The following is a 26,922-nucleotide window of genomic DNA, read 5'->3' as shown; positions in this document are numbered from 1 at the left end:
TCCCTCACTGCCGATTTGAAGGTGAACTTGGTAGGGTGTGGTCACACAACTTTAATTCTGCTTATTAAGCAGTGCTACAGAAACGGGAGATGGGCTCCTGCCCTATGGGCCTCATGGCTCGGCAAGGCTTACTTACATAGGATAGCCTACTAGTGATCTGCAGCTTGGCCCACATAGTGGCTGATTTGTCTATATATGTCATGGCACAGACTCCATAGAACCAGCTGAATCGTTTATGGATACGGTTTTGTAGTAGGTGGGCTGTAGGCAGATGGCACCTGTTAAAAATTGAGAGATTTCAAATGGCCTGTAGATTTGAGAGTAACAATCTCAAATGTATTGTGTACAATGGCATCCCATAATATATAACTGACAAACATCAGGGAAAGGCAATAGGCATGCATTAATGTAAAGACAAAATGACATGGAGAGAAAAATATTTGAGGTTTCTGGGGGAAATGTACATACAATTTCAACAGTTTTTCATTTTTCTTAGTTTTAGGATCTGAGGAGCATAAATGGGAAAAGTTTAATAGGTATTGGATTTGGATAATTTATGGTGAAAATAAGAGTACAAGTACTACTCTACTACTGCGGCTGGGTGACGCGAGGTTGCGCAGAACCATAAAGAGTAACGACCAGCAGGGTTGGGAACATTATCGATGTAACAACGCCGGTACGACCTCGAGAACTGCTCGTGCTGTGCTCGACCCGACCGACACACTGCAGTGCAGATAACCCTACCTATCTATGAGTTAAACTAAACAACGTTCGCAGTTCAGTAATTTAGCAAGCAAAAACCCTAATCATATATTACATAATGGACCTAACCGAACAGGTAAATAGTAAATACACATTTGTTCATTTTACGAGCCTGTGAAAGACAGAAATTACGTTAGCTTCCTTGTTAGCTGTCGTGGCTGCTGCGTTCACATGGAAACTTCATTTATGGAAATGAACTGAAGCTAATGTCCGTTAGCAAGGTTAGCGTAGTAGGTATACCCTAACCATTGTTCCCCTATTAATGACACACTATGTAAACCACGAGTGTAGTTATGTAGCCATGGTTCACATGACGCTCGTACTTAATGACAGTCAGTGTTTCATGACTGTTAATACTGCAGAATCTGAAATGTGCTCTGTAATGTGACTGATGGTAAAGAAGCTAGCTATAGTACTCTCTCTCTCTCTGGTTTTCCCTTGATTTCTAACCGTGTAGGCCTATATGATTTATTTTGTAGTGTTTTATAGTACTGTATATTTGTATTGTATGTCCTGATAAATTGAAAATAGAGGAACCATGTAAACAAGTCTGCTTTTTCTGGTTTTAGCAGAATTTGTATTGAGTGACCTGTACTTAACTTGAACTGTACCAATTCTGCAATACATTTTCAATTAATCAATTAGCCATACTACTAGCTAAGGTTATATCGGAGCCCTTTTGCTTTAGAGCCTGTGTACAGTAACAACAGCACCTTGAAAACATTTACAGATAGATGTAGAATGGGTACAGTTATAGTCCAAGGAAGGTACAGGTCAATACAAAAACTGCCACGAGGATGAAACCAGAAAAAGCCCTAAAACTTGTTTACATCAGGGTCTTACATTTTCAATTCATCAAAACATTTAAAGACGTACAAATACACACATCTATGCAAAAAACAGCAAATCCACAGTTAGAAAAAGAGGAATACATGAACAGTATAGAAAAATAGAGGGGAGGAGGGGGGGACTATTATGTTGCTCTTTTTTCAAATGTTCTTAATCCTATCACTCTCTCTCTGAAAATGGTTTGTTGCTGGACTATTAATCTATTTTTTTCTCCCCACCACACACCTGGTCTCATAGATCAACCAGCTGGAAGCAGACCTGCAGGAGCTGGGGCCCCTCCTAGAGAAGGCAGAGAGGACCAGAGTGCAGGAGCTGCTGAGACAGGAGCAGAAGAAGCTTGAGAAGGAGATCGCAGCCAAACGGCAACAGAAGGAGCAACAGGCCAGAAGAGAGGCCGACTCGACCACAAAAGCAGCATACACAGTCAAGATCACCAACTATGGTATTGATCTATTTTCTGGTTGGGCACTGTCTAGTTGGTTGAGGTGTAGCTGTACTTTAGCCTTGTGCATGACTAAACTAAGTCCACGCATGAGAGAGAGATTTCAAATTCCATCCTTTACACATGTGCATTTTCATTGCAGGCTGGGACCAGTCAGACAAATATGTAAAAATGTACATTACGTTGAAGGGCGTGCACAATATTCCCTCAGAAAATGTGGACGTTAACTTTACAGAGAGGTAAGGTGATGTGCTAATACAGTGTGTCAATTTCTGACACCTTTCACCCTTTGAGCCATACATTAATCTTTTCTTCCGGGCAACCTATTGATCATTCCCATTTCCCACCAAGTTTCATGGAATTACACCTTTTTTTCTTTGTTTTATTTCAGTTTAGGCAACTTCACAGAATTAAAAGCATACATTTTTCTTACAACTGCTTTTTTTTCTTTTTTTTCACAACCTCAGCTGTTTCATACTTTCACAGAATATATATATATATATTATACACTCATACACACAAACGACTTCACATACATTTACAAGTATTCACAATAAAACAAGGAAATAAAATACAAGTAGCGAGACAAAAACAACAGAGCGTCGACAACAATGGGAAGTGAACAATACTGAGAACAGACATGACTGGAGACAGAGGAAAGAGTATGAGCACATCAGAAGGTCTGGGGAGAAGTGTATTCAGTGAGTCGTTACTCGAGATTCAATTCAGTGAGTCGTTACTCAAGATTCCGAATTACACCTTTTGATTTGATTTTAGGATGTGGGAAGAAATCTGCAAACTACATATTTTGACATTTACCATAATCTATTTATAATGTATTTAGGTTTAACCTTACTTTGTTCACAATTATGCCACATTGACAAATGTCAATTTCACAGTCCTCTTGCTTTTTCATTTAGATTATTGCCAGTGAGTCAGAATGGAGTAAAATATAGGTCATCTTTCAAATTTAGCAACGTTGAATTCCTCTGTAGAATTGTTATAGCCGTCTTAGACATAAACATCATAGGGTATTACAATTGATATTTCTGTTGTCGGTTTCCTGCATTGTGTCTGACAGGGCAGTTGTTATCTGTTCTTATTCTTCTCACCAGGTCCTTTTCTCTGCTGGTGAAGGATCTAGAGGGGAAGAACCACCAGATGACGATGACCAATCTGCTGGGCCCCATCGATCCAAAGGACAGCTCTAAAAAGGTGACTGGACCAACAAAAACCATCTGTGGTTTTCACCCATAATACATGCCCAATTTAAACGTTCTACAGCCTTCTGTTACACGATAGTTGCAGTACTACAAAATTCTACATTCAAATTTAGGGGTGTCATGATCATGACATTTTACACTTGACGAATAAATTGTCATACAAATAATTGCGTTTAATGATTTAATTGCGTTTTGGGCATTGAACATTGGAACATACGTCTGCATTTCTCTTCCCACAGGTCCGATATGATAAATAACTCTAATATAAAATTTAATTTAATTGTTAAAATGACCGATCTATAAGCAATGTAACACATTGTGAACTTGTAGATCTGCTATTTATGCAATATAAAAATATTTGAAAATGTATGAACATGATTTGGCGATGATGTAGTAATTGTGACAGGCGTTAAACGTACAGTATTTAAGGACGTCAAAAATGTCATTGCTTGCACAAAACTTCAGTTTAGAGCTTCACCGCTGGCATACAAATAAATAACCATACTGTGTACAATAACCCAAAGTGCAATAGTGCTAGTGCAATGTAATGGTGCAAAGTCATAATAGTTCAGCAATGCATAGTCCAAAGTTCAATGCAAAGACCAAGTCCATTTTCAGTACCTTTTTAATACTATAAAGGAGGCTCAGGGTGGGGGGCAGGTTGTTCATTCAGCAGCCTGACAGCCTGTGGGTAGAGGCTTATTTTATGTATTTATTTTATTTGTATCATGTAATCTTCATTCTCTTACCCTATTAGATAAAGACCGACATGGTCTTGGTGATGTGCAAGAAGCAGACGGTCAGGAAGTGGGACTGTCTAACACAGGTGGAGAAGCAGTCTAAAGAGAAAGAGTAAGTTTCATAGATATGAATTTGATGTCATTGTCAAACATGTGCACACATTCTGACAGTGATTTCACCTTGGTTACATTGAGATGTACCACTGCTGTATGTTAAGAGCCCACGCAAAACTGCCCAAAATCACTTTCACCTAGAAAATCCATTCACATTTTTTATAATTCAGCTGACTGTGGAGACACATGCTGGAACGTTTTACTTTGAAATGTTTTATAGTTTCTGAGTTCTTTAATTTAAACGCCAAATGCATTCTCAATGGCGAAAACACAAACTTTGGCACCACGTGTTTAAAAAAAAAGTGTTTTGATTTTTCTGATTTTCAAAGACGTCCACAGACGTCTTGGGCTATGCACGTGCGGTAATACCCAGGACGTCCACAGATGTTTTGGGCACAAAATGTGTTAAGGGGACTGAGTGGTAGATAATGGACTGAAATTAACCACTAATAACTAATGCATTCAAACCTGTAGTCCTGCACAAAGACAACCCTAACCTCTCTCTTTTCTCCTCCGTCAGTAAACCTGCTGTGGATGATAATGCAGACCCCAGCGAGGGCCTCATGACTATGTTGAAGAAGATTTACTCAGAGGGTGATGACGAGATGAAGAGGACCATTAACAAGGCCTGGTCAGAGTCCCAGGAAAAGAAACTTAAAGGAGGAGAGGACGGATCCATGATGGATTTCTAAACTGCACAATTCCATCTATCCCTTCTAAACGCAAGTGAAGTCAAATGATGACAGAGTAGAGAAATGTTTGACAATGGCAATAGGTTGCAACAGCAGGGTTAAAGGGGACCCCCAGTTCTACATTTGAAACGACTATAAGACACAATATTAAGAGCTCTGTTTGTTTGTTTTTCTTCTTTTTGTTTCCCTACGGCCAAAGTTCCAACTGAGTGAAGTTTGTTGGTAGAAAGATGTTGGGTGGAAACCTTGTATATCCTGACCTAAATTACACATTTTCAGGAAATGGAAAAGAGAACCTGTGTTCCAATCGATCCAATGTGGTTATGATTTAGTCCCAAGCTTGATAATGCCTTCCATTGATTAAATATTTATAAAACCCACAGAGACTTAACCACTTAGACTGTCACTTCTTTTCCAATTTCGCTAGATCTACCAGCTCACCGTGTGTTGCTATATTTGCAAAGCATGTTGAGCTTGTAGATCGGCTATTTTTGCGCAACTCTTATGGAAAAGAAGGCCATTCATTTACACAAAAAAACAGCCTGACGTCAATGATGTGGCGTAAGTCACAGAAATGCTGTATTGAGGGAATTGATTACATGTGTAAGCCCTGGTTAGCCCCTTTGGCCCTGTTGTGTAAAACAAAAATAATGTGTTGGTACTAGTTACATGAACAGTGGCAGTTTACTAATTAGTCAAACTACAGCAACAATCAAAATGCTAAGGCAGCCAGTGAGACATGAGGTTACAGTTCATTAACGTAAATCCATTAAGCTTCTTTTCGAGTCCATGGCAAATATCTTTCTTCCTATATCGAGCAATATCAATGAAGCAATGAACCGAAATTACACCTTTGTAAAAAGGTGCAAAATTGTAATATTCACACTCTGACAGTAAAATATTGTCTTGTCCAGCCAGACATCTTGAGTCCGCATGTACTTTGGGTTTATGACTTCATCAAACTAATCATACAGTAGCAGTTTGCATTAATTAAATATGTATTCAGGGGGAAAAAGTTAAATGGAAAGAATGTTTAATCTGTCACATTTACCTTTTTAAATAGCAGTCCAGTCTTGGATTTAATTGTAACTAGTTCGAAGTGGCATATTGTTAGTATCAGCTGAGGGGGATAGTGTCTGCTCCCTTTTCACTGCACTAAACCCCTGGGGGATGGATTTACTGAGCTGGAGCGCAACACCTACCTTCAGCTCCCAGCACTTAACTTACCCAAGCCGTGATACTCACAACCTGAGTTGGTGGTGCCTGGGATCGAAGCCAGAACCTTGCGGCTAAAGACAAGTGCTCTTCTGTTTAGGCATGGGTTCGTGGTCATGTGGGGTTCATGGACCCTGAATAGTCATTGAGGTGGTTCTAATCTAGGGTGTTCCCAGCTAAATTAATATTCACCATTGTTAAATGTACAAATATTCAAGAATGTCTATTTCCGGGGCACGGTGGCCGGGTGGCACAGTCTGTGTACCAATATAATTATTAGATGTTTGATTGGGATTGGGTTCATGTTGGACACAATCATCTACTGTACAGTAGAGCAAAATGAAACATTACAGCTACAATCTGTAACTTCCAATTGTCCTACCTGAGATTTGAACCCATGTTCCCGTGCAAGTGTTGAAATGATTCATTACCAATGAGCTAATAAAGCACACCTACTTACTTGGGAGAAATTTAATTTTAACCTACAGGCAGCATTGCTTTTCAACCCTACCACAAAATCTACATTTCTCAATAGAAGAGCAGGGAGATCGAATACCTCCACCACAGTTGCATTAGTTACTGTATATTGTATAACATTTACCATACAGATTGGTAACTTAAATTAATATCTTACTCACTTAAATACAGTAGTCACATAGTGGAGATTTAATGTTATCCCTGGTATAACTGAATTTGAAGCCCTAAAGCAAACGGCACATAAACCTGTGGATATGGCATTCGGGATTTCCATGCTGTACTTTATCTGATTGGCATCCAAAGGCTTCTTCAAATATCAAACAAACGACAGTATGCTTTGGAAAATGGTCAGCAGTAAAAGTATACCAGGAGTAGTGGTCAATAGGCTAAACGTAAAACAAAAGAAACGCTCGCACACTATTGGGCACCTAAATGCAAAAACCTTTTTATTGCACCTTTTATTGCTGTGACATTTGGAGCTCATAGGCTCTCCACCTGTCTGATGTAAAGTGCAATAGTGTTTAGTTTACCAATGCTGTCCAGAGGCTGAATATCCACTGTTATCCCAATATGTTACAATGTTTTAATATATCATTGTTGTCGGGCTCAAACTTTCTATCTCCATATGCTAACTTTTGGTATTTTTTTGTAAATTAATTCTGTCTCAAAGTTGTTTTTTTGCTCCCTGCCTTAATTATCATTCCATAATTATGTTTTAAGATGTGATGTATAGCCATTCTGTCTGAAATGTTCCAAATCTGTCATAATTGTTGCATTTTTTATATATATATATTATTTACGCAAGTTGCACTACTCCTGCTATCTTTTTTGTGTTATTTATTTTAGTCAAGCTCTTCTCAAATGTGTTTTCCTTCCAATGATGAAGTTGTATAATTGGGGTGGTATTTACGTTACCGTTCGCCCACCACTCACAAGCTTGTATTTGCCATGGTAATAATACATGTCTCTCTTGTATTTGCCTCTGGTCTCATTTTGGTGTCTCCCCTATTGGCCATCCCAGTCAGGATGTTCAGGCACTGATGCTACGGCTGTCATGGCCTTTTACTTGATTAATTGTCACACAAATAAAAGTGTTTTTGACATTGGAACACATACAAAGTTTGCCTTTTAAGCTTTGTAAACAAACATTGCACAGGGCAGATAAAAACCATAACTTCAACATACAAAGAAATGGTACCCATAATAATCAAAGTGGGCCAGAACATGTCATGCATTTAATAATTTCATACCATTTCTCAGAAATAGCAGATCTAACCTAATTATGAACACAATCAACTTCTCATTTATGTTGTCAATTCAGCTATACCTGTACTGTATATACTGGTAGGTTTCAGGTAGGATGAAGTCAACAACAAGCCATCAGAAAATACACAACAGGGAAGTGTGTGTGTGTGTGTGTGTATACTGTACAGGACGGCAGTGGCTCAGGGGTACTAGAGTTGCGAGTTGGGAACCGGAAGGTTCCCAGTTCGATCCCGGGCTCCCCCAGAGTTAGTGTCGAAGTGTCCTTGAGCAAGACTGAACCCCCAATTGCTCCCGATGAACAGCCTTGCATGCTTTCCTCTGCCATCGGTGTATGAATGGGTGAATAATGCACAATCTATGTAAAGCGCCTTGGATAAAGATAAAGGCGCTATATAAATGCACCATTTGCCATTTATATAGGCTAAACATTGGTGAAATTTGTCCTTCATTTTACCCATCCTGTGAACTTGTTGATCGGTTATTTTCAAATAGATGATGTGAGTAGGGTTAAAGTAGTTAAGGAAGTATTTTAGACAGGTACATGGGTATCCTGGTGGTGTATCGAATCTTGTGGACCAGACCCATTGCAAGATGCTGTACTCTGTCGTCAGCCCTAAGCCATTCCAGCCTGTCAAAATGGGCAGGGGTGAGGTGGGTTCGGGTGGTGAGGCCCAGTAGTAGCCTGACCAGTTTGTTTTGGGAAGTCTGGACCCTTGTTTTAAGGGCCTACGGTGCTGTGGTACCAAGAGGTGCATGCATAGTCGAAGAAACCTTGTACGAGGGCTCCTGTTAGGGTCTTCAAGGTTGTTCTATTATCAGAGCCCTCTAACTCCCTGCAGAAGTATTGGCCGAGACATTTTCCACTATAACATATAATTGAACACACTATAACAGAAAAGAGAATTTATTCTCTACTAATACAACATTCATGCAGTACATGGATGTTGCAGCTCTGAATATCACACCTGTTGACAAGAATAATAAGTGTGATTGTCTGTGGTCACAGTTTAGAATAGATGACATGGAGACACCACACCCCACATGCATAAAGTAACATGGGAAGTCAAACATGGACAAAAAGTGTACTATAGGAATATAATATAATATCGGACTCTACATTGTTTCTTTAAAATATGAATATGAATGCGAAGGTACATTTTAAATTCATTGTATTAAAGCAATGTACAGTATCAACTGCTGTTCTCATTCAGTCCAGTTATTTCAAGTTCATGTCACTTCAATGGAGCGCCATCCCGAGGATAAAGCATGGTACTTATTTTATGTCACACAAATGGACAAATAACAGAGGTTGAATACATTCATATTGTTATATGAAGTGTAATATGAGGTTTGAAGTGTGTGCGTGCGTGCGTGCGTGCGTGCGTGCGTGCGTGTGTGTGTGTGTGTGTGTGTGTACACAAATTATTGTATTAATATAATTGTCTTAATTAGTATGATAACTCACTTAATCCAACAAAATCTTGATGTGGCGCTAACCTCCCGAGGCCCTCGTTTGAGTCATTTCCACAGGGCCCATAGGCTCTGATGCCACAGCCTGGTGTGGCATCAGAGCTGTTGATATTGTTAGTCTTAACGACGGTTGTGGTTGTTGGGTGATGTAAACTACAATCAAATGTGTGCTTTTAAATCATTACCACAACATACAAAAAGATAAAAGACGAGTCTTATTTTCTCCACCAGGTGGCAACCTTGTTTTGTATTTAGACTTAACTTTTTTTCCCCCTTCCCATTATTGAATACTTTATTAGGAGTAGGCCCTATGCAGAAAAAGGCACAGTAAAATACAATACAAACAATGCTAAAATGATTTAATCCCAAGAAAGCCTATGGTGTATATGTTATTTCCGTTGGGGTACTCAATTCATCGAAACAATTAATGATAGACAAATAGGTAATACAATACTATGCAAAACATGAACAATACTTATATAGGCCTATTACCATAATAAATTAATAATAGCCTATAGTGAGTCCTAAACTAAGCTCGGAAAAATACTAATAGGTCCAAATTCCAATTTATATTCTAATATTAACAGGCTATTCTCTTTATTGCTCCATTTCAAACTTCAAAAAATGGAAAGTCAAATTAATTCAGCTGACACTTTTAAAGGACCACTTCACCACTTTTCAACCTATCTTCATATAATTGGTCCTCACTAATGTTACAAAAACCTACTCATAGTGTGTCATAGGAGGGCTGTGGGCAGTTCAGAATAAGAAACCCATCCACCTCCATCATTGATGGGGATTCCAAGCTAGAATCTGCAGGCTTTCTATTCCTGAAAAGTTGCAATGCGATAATGGAAGCCATCATTCTCACGATAATACAAATATATATATATATTTATAGCCTAAATCTTGTTTTAACACAGCCCTCCTATGAGACACGGACTGAGTGTCCCCCCTCGGGGCACAGGTCTCCACCAGGGCAGGTCAGGAAAGTCCGTGAAAGATTTCAGGTAAATTGCACGCTCCGTTTTTGTTCCAAAAATGTGTTTTGCAAAAATCCACCTGTTGGTGGCGCTATAACAGGCCAATGTGAAAGGGGTGGGATATAATCCTCAGCCTAGTAGTAAAGTCTGTGAAAGATTTCACGTAAATTGCACGCTCCGTTCATAATTTGAGGCTTTTTGTTCAAAACGGGCCAATCCTGCAAACTTTGAAAGCCAATGTTAGCCAATTAGGATGGAATCTGAAATATCGAACAGATCCGTCTTGAACACATGACTAGAGATAGTGTGTAACGATTTGCGGGATTTTTGGACAGAATCTGGAGGAATAATGTAAAAAAAAAAGTGTTTTTCAAAAGTCGGCCTCCTGGTGGCGCTATAACAGGCCGTTCTGGAAAATTTGGGGCAGAGGTTCATCGTTGGCATCCAGGTAGTGTGTGTGCAAAATTTGGCATATAGGCCTACCGGGTTCGCTGGTGACAGACGGACACAAACACACACACACACGGACGGAGTGCAAAACATACTCTCCCCCCATGCCTTCGGCCTGGCGGAGACAATAAATTGTGGTATTTTGAAACGTGGTGAAGTAGTCCTTTAAGTGGGAAGGATCCTCAAATGTTTGGCTTGGTGATGGAAATAGAAATGCTGGCCTCAAAACGTTGAGGGAGTCCTAGAGGTTAATAGGCCTATAGGCTACTTTAGGCCACAGTGACTCCTGTTTTTATCTGCAGCAAACCCTGCAGCCCTGCAGTGGCAGAATAAATTACTACAGTCGTGACAACCAATTTATTATGCAATGAAATGAATAAAAATGTATGCCCGCGGTTTACAAATTGAGTGTTAAATCCATACAAATGGAAACCATTCCCCTTCTCCGTTGTAATTGATGCATGGAAATATTGATTAGACTTGTTGTGCATGCATGATGTGTCACCCGGCTCTCCCCCCCATCAAAGCATGACGAAATTAACAATTATCAACGTGTTTGCTTTTCATAAAGCCGTTTCATTCACATTTTCACTCAAAGCAAGGCAGCAGCCATAATAAACACCGATCTATGATTGAGAACATGCCTGGGCAGATCATGTGGAGTTTCTCCCCCCAGCAGCCCACCCACCCGCGGTCTGGTCCCGCCCCCGTCCGTGACGCGCGTGTATATAGCTGTGGGAGCAGCGCTCCTTCCCGATTCTCGCTAGTCGCTACACGAAAGCAATCTGGGTACCGTGCGTGGACTGTATTATCACCCACTGCACCGGGCTACCGCCGAGGAAGAGGAGGAGGACGCATCATATTATAAACTGTGAATTAACCGGCTGCTTTTGTTGCTCAAATGGATACCGGGGGTTGTTTCACCGCGGCCCAGCGTCTGTCCTGCCACACGATGAATGCGGATTTATTCAAGCCTTGTTCGGAGGCTCGTGTCGGCGGCGGCGGCGCTGGAGGAGCGCCGCAAGCCGCCGTGAAGACCAACCGGGCTACCAAACCCGAACAAATCAAACCGGAGGTCGCCCAGGTGGTGACCGACGCCAAGACGGGGCGATCATACAGCAAAGGAAAGCTTTTGGGAAAGGTATTCATTCATATTATGATTTGATCATCACACGACAGTCACATATTGGGGGATCTATATTCGTATTGGCGATTTGGCGGCGCTTCGCACACGTTTGGTGAGACGACAGCTGATGATCGGCGTCGCTTCTTGTAGAATTGTTAGCGGTGACAGCATTCCTTGATGCGACAACTGGGGGTGGAAAAAAACATCTTCCGACTCCCAATAGATTGAATGTCTTATGCTGGAATACAGCCTCCGTCATACGAGTGTGTCTCTGTCTCCGTCGTACGAGTGTCTCGAAAATGGCAGATCTACAAGCTCACAGGGGGGCGCGATGCGACTCCTTGTGAGCTTGTACATCTATTTTTTGGGGTTTTAAAAAAAGATAAGTAATGGCCTCGTGGTTGATTGAGTCGAGCGCGTCATTGATGAATGAATCAAGGTGTGTCCGCACACACCTTTTGTGTGTGCTGCTCAACATTATTCACCAGGCAATCAAGTGTCACTATTGTGTGGGTGACGAATATTTGTTCCAAGGACAGCCACTAAATTTGTCCAATTCGCGACTTGAACATCCACGAGCTTTCATTGGGACACGATTTGACTCCTTCGACGACGACTCCTTTTTTGTGTGTGAAATTGTATTTATATGAATGGAGAGGAGTGGTTGTACATCAACGTGTTGCACGTCATCCAAACGCTGCTTTTAGGCGTGCAGCCAAGTCCCTTTCTCTCTCCTTTTCTCCTGCTGCCTGCCGCATAGCTGAGCGTCTTGTCAATTTCACGGTTAATGAATGCAGTAGCTCAGTCTGCCTCATCCCTCAGGCCGACAAGCTGAATTCTTTGATCACATTCTCGAATAAACGCAAGCTGTAGATCAATTGTCCTCTTATATGGAAGCTCATTTTGAGCCCCCCATGAGGACATAGGATTTTGGTCACTCAAATCGCCAATGAATTATGTAGATTGAATCTAGATGGCCACTGATTACTGATTTACTGAATGAATTGATGAAGTATTTCCAGTAGGTCTTTGGATCAGATGCCTTGGATGGATCGTTTCCCATTATGTGAAGCCCCTTCTTCTCCCTGCCAGCCTAGCAGAACAGACTGTAGTAGTCTATGCCATTGTTGTTGAATCATTTTGGCCATAGCACAGCTATTGATCGAAGGATCTGAGGCTTTTGCCACCGAGACCAATGATCGATTGCTGTTGCTGCTTTACGACCCACAGCCACCATAACCGACCTGTCTTGAATGTTAATGTGACAATGTCTGCTTCTTTTTTATCTCTCCAAAGGGTGGCTTTGCACGATGCTATGAGATGACAGACCAGGCCACCAACAAAATGTATGCCGTTAAGGTGATTCCACAGAGCAGGGTGTCGAAGCCGCATCAAAGGGACAAGGTATACAAACCTAACTATCTGCTCCCCTCCCAACATAACGACACCAGGTCATCCTCTCCTAACTATCTGCCCCCCTCCCAACATAACAACACCAGTTCATCCTCTGGATTTTACGGTAGTTGTCGATTGCTTCAGTTGCACTGTCATTTTGTCCCAACAGATCACAAATGAGATAGAGCTCCACAAAACCCTGTCACACAAGCACGTGGTAAAATTCTCCCATTACTTCGAAGACCAAGATAACATCTACATATTCCTTGAGCTCTGCAGTCGCAAGGTGAGACTACGATGTGTGTGTTTAAAGCTCGCTACTGTATGTATACTCTGCAGTGGTGCAGTCAGATAAACAGAGCACATCTCCCTTTTGAATTTATGTCCTCGCCTATCGGCCAAGTTGCTACATTTATCACGGCTTTGTACAGCCCCAGGCTAGACTGTACACTCATTGTCCTGTCTCTTCTGCAGTCCCTGGCACACATTTGGAAGGCACGGCACACATTGACGGAGCCAGAGGTGCGCTACTATCTCAGACAAATCATATCGGGCCTGAAATACCTCCACAACAGAGGAATCCTGCACAGAGACCTCAAACTAGGTATGTGTGTAACACATGAACCCCTAGCATCTCTGTTCTGGGCTGAGCTTTTGGCAAAAGATCACAATGTACAAGTTCACAATGAATTGCAATGTGGTGACTTGGTCAGTGACTTGTCAGTGACTTGTCAGCTTTATGATATAAAATTATTCTGTTGTATTGGTCAGTAAAAAAGGAGTGTACCTAGTATATGGCCCTGGGTCAACTAAGCATAGGGTTTTCGAGGTTAAGAGTGCACAGTTAACAAGTCTATTTGACGTGTCCACCGACCTGTTTGACCAATGAATGCATCTGTCATCGTTGAATTCTTTTAGCTGTTTTCCTTGTGTTAATGTTGAGCGTTGCATTGTTGTGATATGTCATTCATGCAAATTCCTCAACAGTGGCATGTGAGGAATCCACTTTGCCTTTTGGTATGTGCAACTGTGGTGTACGGACTGCTGACTGAGCAAACGCCTTTGTTTCTTTCAGGCAACTTCTTTGTCAACGAGAACATGGACCTACGGTTGGGAGACTTTGGCCTTGCTGCCAAGCTGGAGACAGTCGAGCTGAGGAAAAAGTGAGGCCATTTTCTTCTTGTAATAAATAATATTGAATACTAGTTATTCTGTATATGGAACAATGTTTAAATAGACATATCTACATTCTCTTCACGAATCAGGTTTATGATTTATTATTATACTGCTAGAAAGAAAAGATGCACATCAGAACTGATATAGTTTACATTGTTCAAATAATGCATTGTTTGTATAATAGATTATTTCAACTTGTAAGTATTAAATCAATGGCTTCATGCAACATTTTGGAATGGTTTTAACATTATGTCAGTCATTAATCACCTTCAACATTCATATATGTAATATAGGTATAATGTAATTCCAAAGTACCTAGCACAACCGGTTCCCAAGGGTTGAATGAAGTGCTGGAGGCGATACAGTAGCTTGTATTACTGAAGTTGTATAGATGGTTGTGGTGACTAGGCTTGGGCTCACCTCCTTTGTCATCTTCAAATGTATAATGTTGCCTCATTGGCACTTAGACTAGAATAAGCATTTTTTCAACCCCACATTGATTAGTTGTTAACAGTATATACATTTGTTTTATTATAAAAAGTGTTACTCAATAATTAAATTGACTGAAGAAGTAATCTGTAGAATAATCTCTAAGAAGCTAATCGACGGTTGCAGCACTACATCGAATATCCTGTACTTTTTATTTATTTTTCATCACAGAACAATTTGTGGAACCCCCAACTACCTGGCCCCCGAGGTGCTCAACAGACAAGGTCACGGCACAGAGTCTGATGTCTGGTCCCTCGGCTGTGTGATGTGAGTTCACCTACTTTCAGTTTTACACGATGGCACACAGCCCCACTAAATCGAATCCAATTATTTGCTGTGCCCTCATGCGTTTAAATATTTGCTTTTCTGTGTCTGAACCATGACCCAAGTCTCGATCTGACTGGATGTCGTTTATTTAAATCTTTATGAAGAAAAGTATGTTTTATTGCATAATGAGTTCATTTCACTATCAATTTAATCTGGGGTTGAATGCATGCGACATGTATTTATCCAAAAAACTACATTTATTAAACTCGTGGTACTGTAGCTGACTTACAAATGTTTGTTCTTGTGACCAGGTACACGCTGATGTGTGGCAACCCTCCCTTTGAGACCCTGGACCTGAAGGAGACTTATAAATGTATTAAGGAGGTTCGGTACAACCTGCCTTCCACCATTTCCCATACTGCCCAGAAACTAATCTCTGCCATCCTCCAGAAGAACCCCAGTGATAGACTCAACCTGGACCAAATTCTCAACCATGAGTTCTTCATCAAAGTATGCCTTTTTTATGTGTAATCTTAATTACTTTACTTTTACTTACTTTACTTACTTTTACTTACTCACTTTAATTGGCTCACATATGGAATTTGGCCTGGATCATTTTGTTCAGTCTCGGCTGACTTCCAGGAACGGCATTGAAATGAGAATCTTGCACCAACCGTGCCCCATCCTAAACGACTGTTCTCCGCCGCTCTATTTTCTCCCTGGCTCTCAGGGTTTCACTCCTGACAAGCTGCCTCCCAGTAGCTGTGTGACAGTTCCAGAGCTGCATCCGCCCAGCCCTGCCAAGAAGTTCTTCACCAAAATGGCCAAGAGCCTCTTTGGCAAGAAGAAATCCAAAGGTAAGCAGCAAGGCCACCCCTTGGATGTCACACACTTTGAAATCTCTCACACACACACACATGTACGTATAATGGAGAGGCATTATTATTTTATGCAGATTTGCACACAACCGTAGATGCAACAGTTTACAGATTGTCCTCTATGGTTTGGAATTGTCCTCTTTGTTTTGGAATTTACTCAGAAATGCCTCTGTCTTTAACCGAAGAAATGTAAACTGTTGTAGACATCTTTAGATAAGAACCATATTTAACATGTACTTTCTTTTCTTCAGCAGATAAGAGCCCATGTGAAGAGAAGGATGAGAAAGATATTTCTAAACTGGTCTCTGGCATCGTCAAATGTTCCATCAGTCGACAGATCAGTTACAAGACAGTGGGATCTAATGAGGTACAGTGTTTTCTCCCTGCTTCTGTAAAGAAATAAAACTCCCCAGCTATCAGGAAAGTGACTAAATATCAGCAACAGTTAATCGGACTAAAGACAAAGTATAAAATGGGGTTTAAGTTGTTGATAAGACTAGTTGATTTAGTCCATTCTAATGAATTAATTCGAATTTCCTAAATTGAATAATTTGAGATTATTCAACTAATCAAAGAAGTAGGCAACATCATGTATGCAAAATAAATGGACGGATAGATGGATTCCAGCACAAGAGAGTCCACATATCGTGATGGCTTATCTTTAGTTCAATTGAATTTGCACCCGCCCCCACTGCTAAGATACGTCTTCTTTGTATGATTTCCATTATGTAAACGAAAGACCTACTTCAAAGTGTTGCGTGCAAGCGTCCGTTAACGGCTTTGGTTGTGTTTCACTAAGGCGGGGTAGTAATTCCACTGAAGCTGTTGATAAACTATGTAGATGCGTATGATGTGTAAAAATAGACATGATTCTAAGTTATATACTCAACAGCTAGAAGGCAAGCATCCTGTCAGGCATATTTATAGTTCACCAGAAAATATTTTGAATGTACACCTTGGTTACTTGACGCTGCAATTCAGTGGATCTATGCCATGTTTCCGTTCTATAAAGCCCGTTGTTGACGGGTAAAATTTGGAGAGGCAGAATACTTCTGTTGTAGAAGATGGAGAGAAGTGATTCACTGCATTCAGAATTAGCCACTTGAAACCTGGCATCCTTATTTTTGGCATGTCATTGTAGGCGTAAGAATGAACTTGAAACAAGCAACATGTCAAAATTGTTACATAAATGAATGGACGAAGTATTGAAGCAGCCTTAAATGTTTAACCAATATTCGCCACTTGTCAGTCTACGGGGATAAGTAAGCAAGCAAGCGCCGGCAGGTAGCAAATAGTTTGACCCATTGCTGCAGAACAGCAGCTGGCGAATCCTTTAATCGCCCTGGTCAAGTTAACTATTTATAGAGCCTGCGTGATTCCAATTCAAACTACATTATTTGCCCTTTTGACTATTGGCCAGACATTGAGCATGTTCTAAAAATGGCTACATGTAAGCAGTGCACCATATATTTACTCTGTAACTGCCCAAGTCATTAGCCACAAGTGCATTAGGTTGTTTCCTTGGGAGCACATTTGCATAGAAATAACCATGGGCTTCCAAAACAGGTTTTCCATGATAAATTCTTTAACGTAAAATTCTAAATGCAGAATGGTAATAACAGCTTTTTGTGACATGTTAAGTGGAGGAGGACTTATTGTACCCCTAGGCTTGACATGAGAAAAGAATGAACCTTTGACATGTGTATTTTAAACGCATATGTGGTAATTGCATGACTTCAAACACATTACCATGTGAGTGTTCATCATAAAAAGTATAAAATCTAAATACTGTTTCTGTCTTGTCTGTCCAGACTCCATCCCCTATCGGTCAGCTGGTCAGCTCTGTGCCTCTGGAACCTACGCCTGCTGAAGAGGAATCCAGGAAGTCGATCTCGCGTTCTTTCAAGGGCACTGTGGCCAGCAGCTCTGAACGTAGGTTCAAGTTATGCTCCGTTCACACTGGCCTGTCAGCTGTCCTTGTATTGGAATGTTTTTTTTGTAATATGAACATCTTAACCAGGATTTATACTTAAATTGTATGCCGGTGTCGCGCACTGACAATAGCCGATCTACAGCTTAAACAAATCGCATTATGAAGTATATCAAGTCTAATGTTTCCTCCCCTTCCCGCACTTTCTTTCCTGCAGCGTGCGAGGATGTGCTGACCCCTGCAGCTGTTGCGGAATCAGCCATGAAGGTTCTCAACAGCTGTCTGGCTGCCATGCCATCAGGTAGGTTAGCTTCCCAGGCAGCAGCGCAACACTCACTTTAGCTTCGCAGAGCTACAGCACTGGAAAGACTCCACATGCAAACGGCAGCACTATTATAATGAGAAATGACATGGTTGTTTGTTTTTAATTGATTAATTTTAATGATACAATTAAATCTCAGGTAGATTACGCCCCCAAAGATGGATGATCATCTATTAGCATCAACACTAGCCAAATTGTGGATATGCCTAATTCACACTGCTTATTTCTTCTGACACAGAGATATGCATTACATGGATCATTTTGGTTTCATCACCCAAAGCTTTTCCTTACCTCAGCCTTTCAATCATTTTAGCAAATAACCGCAAATATGCCTCAGCAGATATTCTAACTCCAAATGCCCCTGCCTACCCCCCTCCCTCCCTCCTCATATGACATTTATTAAAATCTAACATTTAACTTTCTTTTCTCTCCTCCTTAGCAACCAGAAACCCTCCCTGTCTGGCTAGACCACAGTCCTTTTTGTGGGTGACTAAATGGGTTGATTACTCCAACAAATATGGTTTCGGGTACCAGCTGTCCAACCACAGTGTTGGCGTGCTTTTCAACGAGGGCACGCACCTTAGTCTCTGTAACCAGCGCAAGTAAGAGCCCTTTAACAAACTCTTAACATGTATCTGTTTTGCATGTATACACCTGCATCTGCTGCTCTTTTTGTGGGACTAAGAATGATTATCCAAGTCTCCCCTGAAAGCATGAAGCATTAGACAAAGAGTGTTATAAAAAAGAATAGCTTACGGCTGCTTGTATTGATCGGGTTTGTTTGTAGAGGACATTCTGGTTTTTCAAGTTGAGTGATTACTCCCAACACACGTATTTATCTTTTTCACTAATGGTATACTCTTTCTTTCCTTTCTGCCTTTCCCAACAGGACGATCCACTACTGCTTGACCAACAACAAACATTTCACTTTCCAGGCCAGCTCTTTGCCCGAGCAGCTCCACAGCCAGAAACAAATTGTAGTGCTCATGGCAAACTATATGGAGCAGAACCTTATGGAGGTATGACACGGATCAGATATTTTCACTCTTTAGCATGCCAGATGTTTGTTTTAAAGGACTCTTCTGAGCCTGGGTACAGAGTACACAATTAACCTCCTGATTGACACATTTTGAATTGGGCTTTTAAAGTTAATGTGTTTTTTTTCCCCCCTTTTTTTTTTTTAACTAGCTAGAATATGAGTGTTGACATTTGGCGTCATAGGTAATATCTGGGGGAAGAGATTGATGATCGTATTGGCTCTAATGTTCCATAAATGTCTTGTTTTCTGTCAGGGTGGAGATCTGCAATGTGACGAGGAGGCTGCTCAGGCTCCTCCTCTGCTGCTCCAGTGGGTGAAGACGGACCATGCTCTGGTCATGCTCTTCAACAACGCCACCCTGCAGGTAGATGTCCTGCACACGTTGGGTTGTTCTGTGTACTTTATTGCGTGTGGGGAAAATGGCAGCTGTACGAGTTCACAAGACGTCAGTCGCTAGTTGACACAAGGGCTTGTTTTCAGGCTTTACCAAATGTGCCTGCATGTGTGTGTCTCTCATTCAACTTTAGACACAACTGGCCCTAGTACCGATTAGACCCTCATCTTCAACAGTCAACAATACAATTGTATTCACAAAATCTAGGGCTGGGCAATGTATCGATACATATCGTTAAGACATAATCTGGGATTGTGGATTTTTAATATCATGATGACTCTGAGGCACAAGTGTTTTTGTCCTGCTTTTAAAGGCTAAACTGGTGAACTTCTAAACCTAGTTACCTGATTGTTCTATTTTTAACTTTAACCATTTTGTTATATAGACATTACTATATAGGCATTACTGATTATCGATTTTATTGCATACATTTTGTAAAGGCACCAACTGTCATTCCCAAAATATCATAATATTGATAGATTTGTTAAAATTGTGATATTTGAATTTGAACACTGTTTATTCACCATTTCCGTCATTTTCAGGTGAACTTCTACACGGACCACACCAAGGTCATCCTGTCCAAGGCGTCCGACGGCTCCTACCTGCTCACCTACATCAGCCGCGATCGCGTCTCCTACACGTACCTCCTCAGCATGCTGACGGAGCTGGGCTGCTCCGCAGAGCTCCGGCACCGCCTCCGGTACGTGGTGCAGCTGCTGCAGCACCACGCCGATGCCTGAGAGGGTGCAGGGGCGCCGTGCCTCACCGGCAGGCCCACCCACCCATAACCTTGGAGATGACCAAGACTGGTTAACGACCCTGAAGGCAGGCTTTCTCCTTGGCAGGTGCCTCAAGGGACATGGAACCTTTTTTTCTTATTGGGTCCTCTGTAAACTGATGCCTTTGAGGCAGCTGCTTATCGGGTTGATGGCTATAAGCTAGAAGACCTGTCTTGGTTGACATAAACCAGTCGGGTGGTTGCTGCATCAAGGGTTTGTGCCTATCCAGCTAATGCCTCGAAAGTCATCTACCTGGGTGGCATTGATGACTGCTCTGTACTGCAGGACATGCAACAGGCTTCTTTGGCCAAAGTCTGATGGATGCCTCACAGGCAGATATCTAACGGACTACCCAAACTACTGACTGACTTTCCTCACTCACTCGGACCACTGCTTCTTGGCTGGATCCCTTAATGCCACCAACCAACCAACCAGCCTGCTGCTTTATGCTCGCCCTGGGAGCCCGCAACACCAGGCATGGCTTCCCAAAGGCACCTGGACAGTGAAATGATCTTTGTTCCTTTGCCAGCGAATGGGACAAAGTTGATCCTAAAGCCGCAATGCTTTTAAGCTGTGTTGTTCAAAAGTATCTTGGACTGTAAGATCACCGTTAGGCCATTGACTTGTATTGGAATGATGATTATCTCGTAAAAAAATAACTGCTTTTGGTAAATCAGTTTCTGATCAAAGAGCGAGACCCTCCTACCCGAGGCTGGTTTCGGGCCTCTTTGGAATATGGTGCACACGTTCAAAACAGTTTTATTTCTTTTATGTATGAGCCAGTTATTGTTTATTACATCTACAGGATCACACTACGGTCTTGACCTCACAGTCACGCACACAAAATAAACCTGGCCTTAATTTTGATTCTGATGTTTAAGAAGCAGCTTTTGAAAGTCATGCTCTCAACATCAAGTGTATTATTTTCTTTTAAACGAGAAACAAACTTCACTGATGGTTACACGGCATAACGCAGGGGCTTTGGGGCACCACAATCTTGCACTATTATTATTTTTTTTGTATTTTCCTTTGTACAGCTGTACTAATTTTTACATCCACGTGTTGCTCTTTTATTAGTTTTTAATAATATATAGATACCAAAAGGCTTTGATTCTTTTTTTGTTTTTGTTTTATGCGCGTGTGCCGCACTTGAAAAGGACTGCGCTCGGTAAACTAGAAAACGGTTGGTTGGAGTTCAAGGAGAGAGGAGAGGAGGATAAAGTGCCTTTCTGAGGGATGTCTATGGTGCAATAACAGCCCTTTTCTGAATGTTGAACCAGATACTAACGGGATCATAGATGGGGCTCTGCGAGTGGGATCTACTTTTTACCTAGAGTTGCGTTTAAAATGTGTCTAATGGCACTACAGTCTCACTACCTGGTATAAGCTTTGAATAAAACTGGTATACTAAATATTTAGCTGATTAATATCTAGTGTGGATAAAAGAAAACAAATTGTACTCCGTTGTACTGTATTCCTCATTGGTTTACATTGCTTTCTCTGCACAGAGTTGTATCCTTAAAAACTGTGATCCTGAATGCAAGTATTATACACATGTACAGGTATTGTTTTCAAAAATCCAACATTGTGAAAGCCATCTGCCAGTTCAGAAGAATCTTTATTTTTTTGGCACATAATGTCCTTGTTTATTTATTTTTATTTATACGTGGTTATTTTTTATTTATTAATGTGTAAATGTTAGTGTCTTGACATGAGGATAATGTTCAATTCCGCTCACCTTTTTTATGTACTGTATTTGGGAAAAGTTAAGAATAAAGTTTATTTAAAAGAAACAATTTGATATGCTTCTTTCTCTGAAATGCATTGCCACACTTGCATCATGTTTTATTTCTGCACACTGACAGGATTTGTCTTGCCTACAGTACTGTTACCATGCATTTCTGTTAATCTGCCCATAACCCCTTATCTGTAGTAGATGGGAAGCATTTTGATATGCCGGTTAAAAGGTCAAGTTAAAGGAGAATTCCATGCTGGAAGGCTTTCTTACCTTAATTTGTAGTAGTTACGTCCCCACCAAAGAGGTCCAGGTGTTATTTTGTCCAAAACCTCCTTATTGGCTTTCCCCAACCATAAGCCCTAAATGAATTGAATGGGGCTATGGGATGTTGTGCTAATTCGCTTATTTCCATCGCTCAAAATTATTTTTTTGTATATATCCTCTATTCATAATGTAAATAATATCCCAAGCGGCACACTTTACTACTTATTTAGATGGAAATAAGCAAATTAGCATAACGCCCCATTCAATGCAATTCATTGAGGGCTTATGGTAGGGGAAATAGCCAATAAGGAGATTTTGCACAAAAAAAACACCTGGACCTCTTTGGTGGGAACGTAACTACTACAAAGAAAGGTAAGAAAGCATTCTAGCATGGAATTCTCCTTTAAAGCATACAACATACTGCATGTGTATGGTAATTTGAAATGGCACTTATTACACATTCTCCCATGAACTTGTACTGCAGTGCACAGATTAAACAAAATTAAGAGGAATTGTAGACTTTTTAAATTCACTGTACTTCGAACATGATTGCTTATTTTTCAACCAAGGACTCGTATGAAAAATGGATGCTCAATGCATCAAGACATTAGGCCATAAAAATATATTGCTACTTGTGAATCTCTTGAATTATTGGTTCCCACACACCCCAAGGACTAACCCATGATTTGACTTCTCTTCTCGTCTGTCCATGAACACTCCTTGGCATGATTTGACATACCTCTACTGTAGGGGTTCTCAAAGTTTTTGGCCGGGGACCCCCGGAAATGCTTTGGCAACGTCTCGGGACCCCCGCCCCGCCCCCTCCCGACCCCCAATATAAATTGACTGCTACAATAACCTTAAACCATTTTGGGCGGGAACCCCTTTTGGTGTTTTAAGCATTGTTATAATTTAGCTATTGAAAAATAGCAGATCTACAAGTTCATAGCGCGCCACCGAGTGGCGCGCTACGAGCTTGTAGGTCTGCTTTTTTTTTTAATATAATTTGGGGACCCCCTAAAATAATTTGGCGACCCCCCCGAGGGGTCGCGACCCACGGGTTGAGAACCCCTGCTCTACTGTACTGTACTGTACTGTACAGTACTGTACACTGCATGAATCACTTAACCCAGATAATGAGCCATGAAATGTCATCTTCCTGCTAATGCTAAATGGCACCATGTTGGCCACATGACTTAATCACAGCTTTCGTTAAAAAATGATCCGATTTTCTCTTTCCAACGCTAAGTAATCTCATACTCTTGGAATCTAATATATTAAATTGACACGTCACTGGCTAATGGGTTCGCTTGGAGGCCATAGAAGCCATTATAACACTTTCTCACTCGAAATACACCCTGTGAACAATAGCGACAGCATAGAGTGAGTGGTTCTGGAACTCGGCCACAGAAACGTTGTCAAGCTGATCATCCCAGAGACAGCTACTGGCCACTCGTACACCTTGGTTCTTTCTCTGACCAATCACAACCTGGCACACCAGTTTGTATCTGGGTGGGGTGATCTCTTTTACTTTACCTGTGAAATGAAGAAAGTACTATGTTAGGATCCATCAATCAGACAGATTGGGACTGATCAAATCTACTGTAGAACATGATCAAATACATTAGTCCTTCATGAGAGCCTGCACGGCACGGCACCATTTCATTTAGATTTAGAAGATATGTCATCTGATATTTATAGTAATGTTTTTACTGTGTGGCTCAGGAGGGAGTCACAAGGGTTCAATCCCTGAAGTGTCAAGACACTGAGTTTCCATAAATGGTTGCTAAGTGGCTGCCACCCTGTCATGTTCAACAATCTGACTAAGCAAGCACTGCCTAGAGTAGACTGTGCAACTTCCTAAAAAACAGGTGTTTCACCCAGATGGGTGTGGTTGTGCAGTAAGACATTTGTACAATGTGTGCACGGCCATTGAAATGTCACTGAAAACAAGGTCAACGATTCCTGCTCCAGGCAGTCTCTGCGCCTCTCTGACCTGGCTCCTGGGCTCCTGAGAGCCAGAGTGACAGCTGGCCAGCCTGACCCGGTGGCATAAGACACTCCAGGATTATGATTTTGAGGTGTGCCTCCGGCTCCGGGTGGGCCGTCTCCATGGGAACGCTGACGCCCTGTCCCAATACAGTGCCTGGTAAGTGAAGGAGACACCTCCAGGGCTTTGTGTTGGGTGCTCTGGTTACTGGGGACAGTTAAACCCCCTTTATGCTTATAAAATAGCTCGAACTAGTGCTGGTTGTCTGGGTTAGAACCCGCTGCAGTGGTGAGAACTTAACCGAGATGCCGAAATCTCTGACACAACGGTGTCTGGCTTGTAAGGCCAGACATCGCTGAGGATATCTGGGTTGTAAGGCCAAATATCCTGTCGTGAGGAGCGTAGCAAATGCTGCTAGCTAGCTCTAAACCTCTTTGGGTTGTACTGGATGCGTGTCATGATGATGATGCCAGCCAACTGCATACGGATCACCTTGACAATGCCACGCGTGTATACCCATATATGAGGTTTCTACATTGACCTGATTATATTATTTCAATCTAAAGTGAAGACACTGTAGATTTAGTTCTGATATGTAATTCTAACTCATTTGTTTGACTTTCTTTTTCTGTGCTTTTGTGTTTTCACTTCTTTATTGCACTGCTGGTCTCTTTGTAAGGCAGCTAATTTGTATTGTTCTTATTTAACTCTAATGTATGTTATTTAATGACCTCTTCCATTATGGAAAAGATTCCAAATAAGCATATTGGCTTCTTCCTTTTGTAGCGCAATAACTTATTTTCTTTTGATGTTTGTATTGATGTTTGTATTTTATATTAACAATGTGCTACTGCTAATAAACTATAAGCTAGAGGTGGGGGCTTTGTAGGATACCATCCTTGGGTGCAGTGCCGGCCCTGAGCAATTTGGTGCCCTAGGCAGAATTCTTCATGATTCCCCTTGAAAAATGACCATGGTCCCCTTGTGTTCTAAAGCACTGTGTTTGTTTGTTTTTTGCTTGGTGGATGCCCCCCCTCCCCTCATGATGCCCTAGGCAACTGCCTGTTCTGCCTGATGGGAGGGCCGGCAGTTGGGTGTGCCAGTTGGGCTTGCTGTGTTGACTGTTTGAGATAAGAAGTGATTTTTGTTTGTTGTGATTCATGTTCGCTGTCTGTGTACTATTGGTGACAAATGTTATGTTATGTTATATAAGTTATGTGGCCTTTGTTGCGGAATCCTGGGTGATGGTTGGGTTGAACATTGTTGGAGACACTTTTATAGTGCAAGCTGCGGTAAAAAGAGTTTCCTATATTGAGAAGTTGTCATGTCTCTTCCTACCACTCTTCTACAGTACTGCTCATTATGCTGCATTCACACTGGTACAAATTGATACAGGCTACCATTATACAAATGATGCTGTGTGCAGTAGCATTGTGTCTTTCTCTTTTGTATCTGCCAGTGTGAACACTGCATCACACGATGATGTTTCCGAACAACATACCCTTCAACATGTCTGCCAAGAGCGGTCCAAGGTGGCTGCAGGAGTCATTATACTGGGCTCCATCCAGGTGACTCTCCAGTACAGCTTGGATTAGTTCCTGGACTCGGGATGTTTTAAACCGACACTGTTGTTCTGGTTCGGTCCGATAGGTGTTTTCCAGTTTCTGTAGTGGAGGCTGTTGGACAGAAACGTAGAAAGTGGGAAATCATAATTTAACCATTTTCCCAACTACACAAGGCTAATTCCCATGAGAGACAACACATTCTGTTTCAACTATTGCTTAATACATACAGACCTGGTGAAGGAGGAGGCCTGAGAAACTGGTCCTTCCAGCAGGCAGCCAACCTCCAAGGGAGAACCTCTTGCTGAGAACAGAGGACTGTTGTCGCACCAAGGAGGACGTTAGTTAGCTGCTGACAGTGACAGAGCCCCTGTAGTGGATGTCTGCACTGTGGGCAAAGCCCTCAGAGGTATAGTGAGTAACGTGGGTGCTGTTGATTTATTGTTATTTTGTTGAATTGGCTCAGTAAACCTAAAGTTGCTGCAACTAAAACTGTTTTGTAATTAAGAGCAAGCAGTCACATGGGTATCAATGTGCATTACATAATCTCTGTGTAGAGGGTATATGCACATGCATGCATAAAGTGTTTAGGTAAAACATAAATTGTGTGCCGAGCACGCTGTAACATTGTGCTCACTGTAAACGGTTGATAATCTCTGGACTGAGAGCTGCGTCGGGTAGAGATGGAAGCCCTCCGTCGCTGGCTGGGCAAACCCGCTGAGTCAGTTGATTCATTGAACTGGACCAATGCTTCCTTGGAGAGAGGAGACTGCTGGGCAGCCATGTTTGGGACAACCTGGAGCAGGGAATGACGGCGGTATGATATGTCAGGGTGCTGTTTACACTGAGCAACAGACTATTATGTTTTATGTACACAGTTACAGTGAATT

The 26,922-nt window shown here is 41.5% G+C and overlaps 2 protein-coding genes across 3 annotated transcripts; both read left to right on the top strand.

Annotated features, from left to right (window-relative positions):
- Nucleotides 1–672: 672 nt before the first annotated feature.
- cacybp (calcyclin binding protein) lies at nucleotides 673–7,489 on the top strand. The gene is made up of 6 exons (XM_079529977.1): nucleotides 673–838; nucleotides 1,849–2,053; nucleotides 2,196–2,292; nucleotides 3,169–3,268; nucleotides 4,034–4,128; nucleotides 4,651–7,489. The coding sequence occupies exons 1-6, from the start codon at nucleotides 821–823 to the stop codon at nucleotides 4,820–4,822; spliced, it is 687 nt and encodes a 228-aa protein (XP_079386103.1). The 5' UTR covers nucleotides 673–820; the 3' UTR covers nucleotides 4,823–7,489.
- Nucleotides 7,490–11,450: 3,961 nt separating this feature from the next.
- plk3 (polo-like kinase 3) lies at nucleotides 11,451–22,274 on the top strand. Of its 2 annotated transcripts, none has more exons than XM_079529828.1 (15): nucleotides 11,451–11,824; nucleotides 13,106–13,213; nucleotides 13,374–13,490; nucleotides 13,679–13,808; nucleotides 14,280–14,367; nucleotides 15,041–15,136; nucleotides 15,448–15,646; nucleotides 15,867–15,993; nucleotides 16,269–16,381; nucleotides 17,826–17,946; nucleotides 18,162–18,245; nucleotides 18,706–18,868; nucleotides 19,156–19,285; nucleotides 19,559–19,669; nucleotides 20,242–22,274. In XM_079529828.1, the coding sequence occupies exons 1-15, from the start codon at nucleotides 11,585–11,587 to the stop codon at nucleotides 20,437–20,439; spliced, it is 2,025 nt and encodes a 674-aa protein (XP_079385954.1). In that variant the 5' UTR covers nucleotides 11,451–11,584; the 3' UTR covers nucleotides 20,440–22,274. The 2 variants fall into 2 exon arrangements, with proteins under 2 accessions (XP_079385954.1, XP_079385953.1); XM_079529827.1 differs by having other exon boundaries at nucleotides 16,266–16,381.
- The last annotated feature ends 4,648 nt before the right edge of the window (nucleotides 22,275–26,922 follow it).

Source organism: Electrona antarctica (assembly GCF_951216825.1).
Source record: "Electrona antarctica genome assembly, chromosome: 19".
In the NCBI taxonomy this organism is placed as follows: Eukaryota; Metazoa; Chordata; class Actinopteri; order Myctophiformes; family Myctophidae; genus Electrona; species Electrona antarctica.
This window is presented reverse-complemented; position numbering and strand designations above follow the sequence as displayed.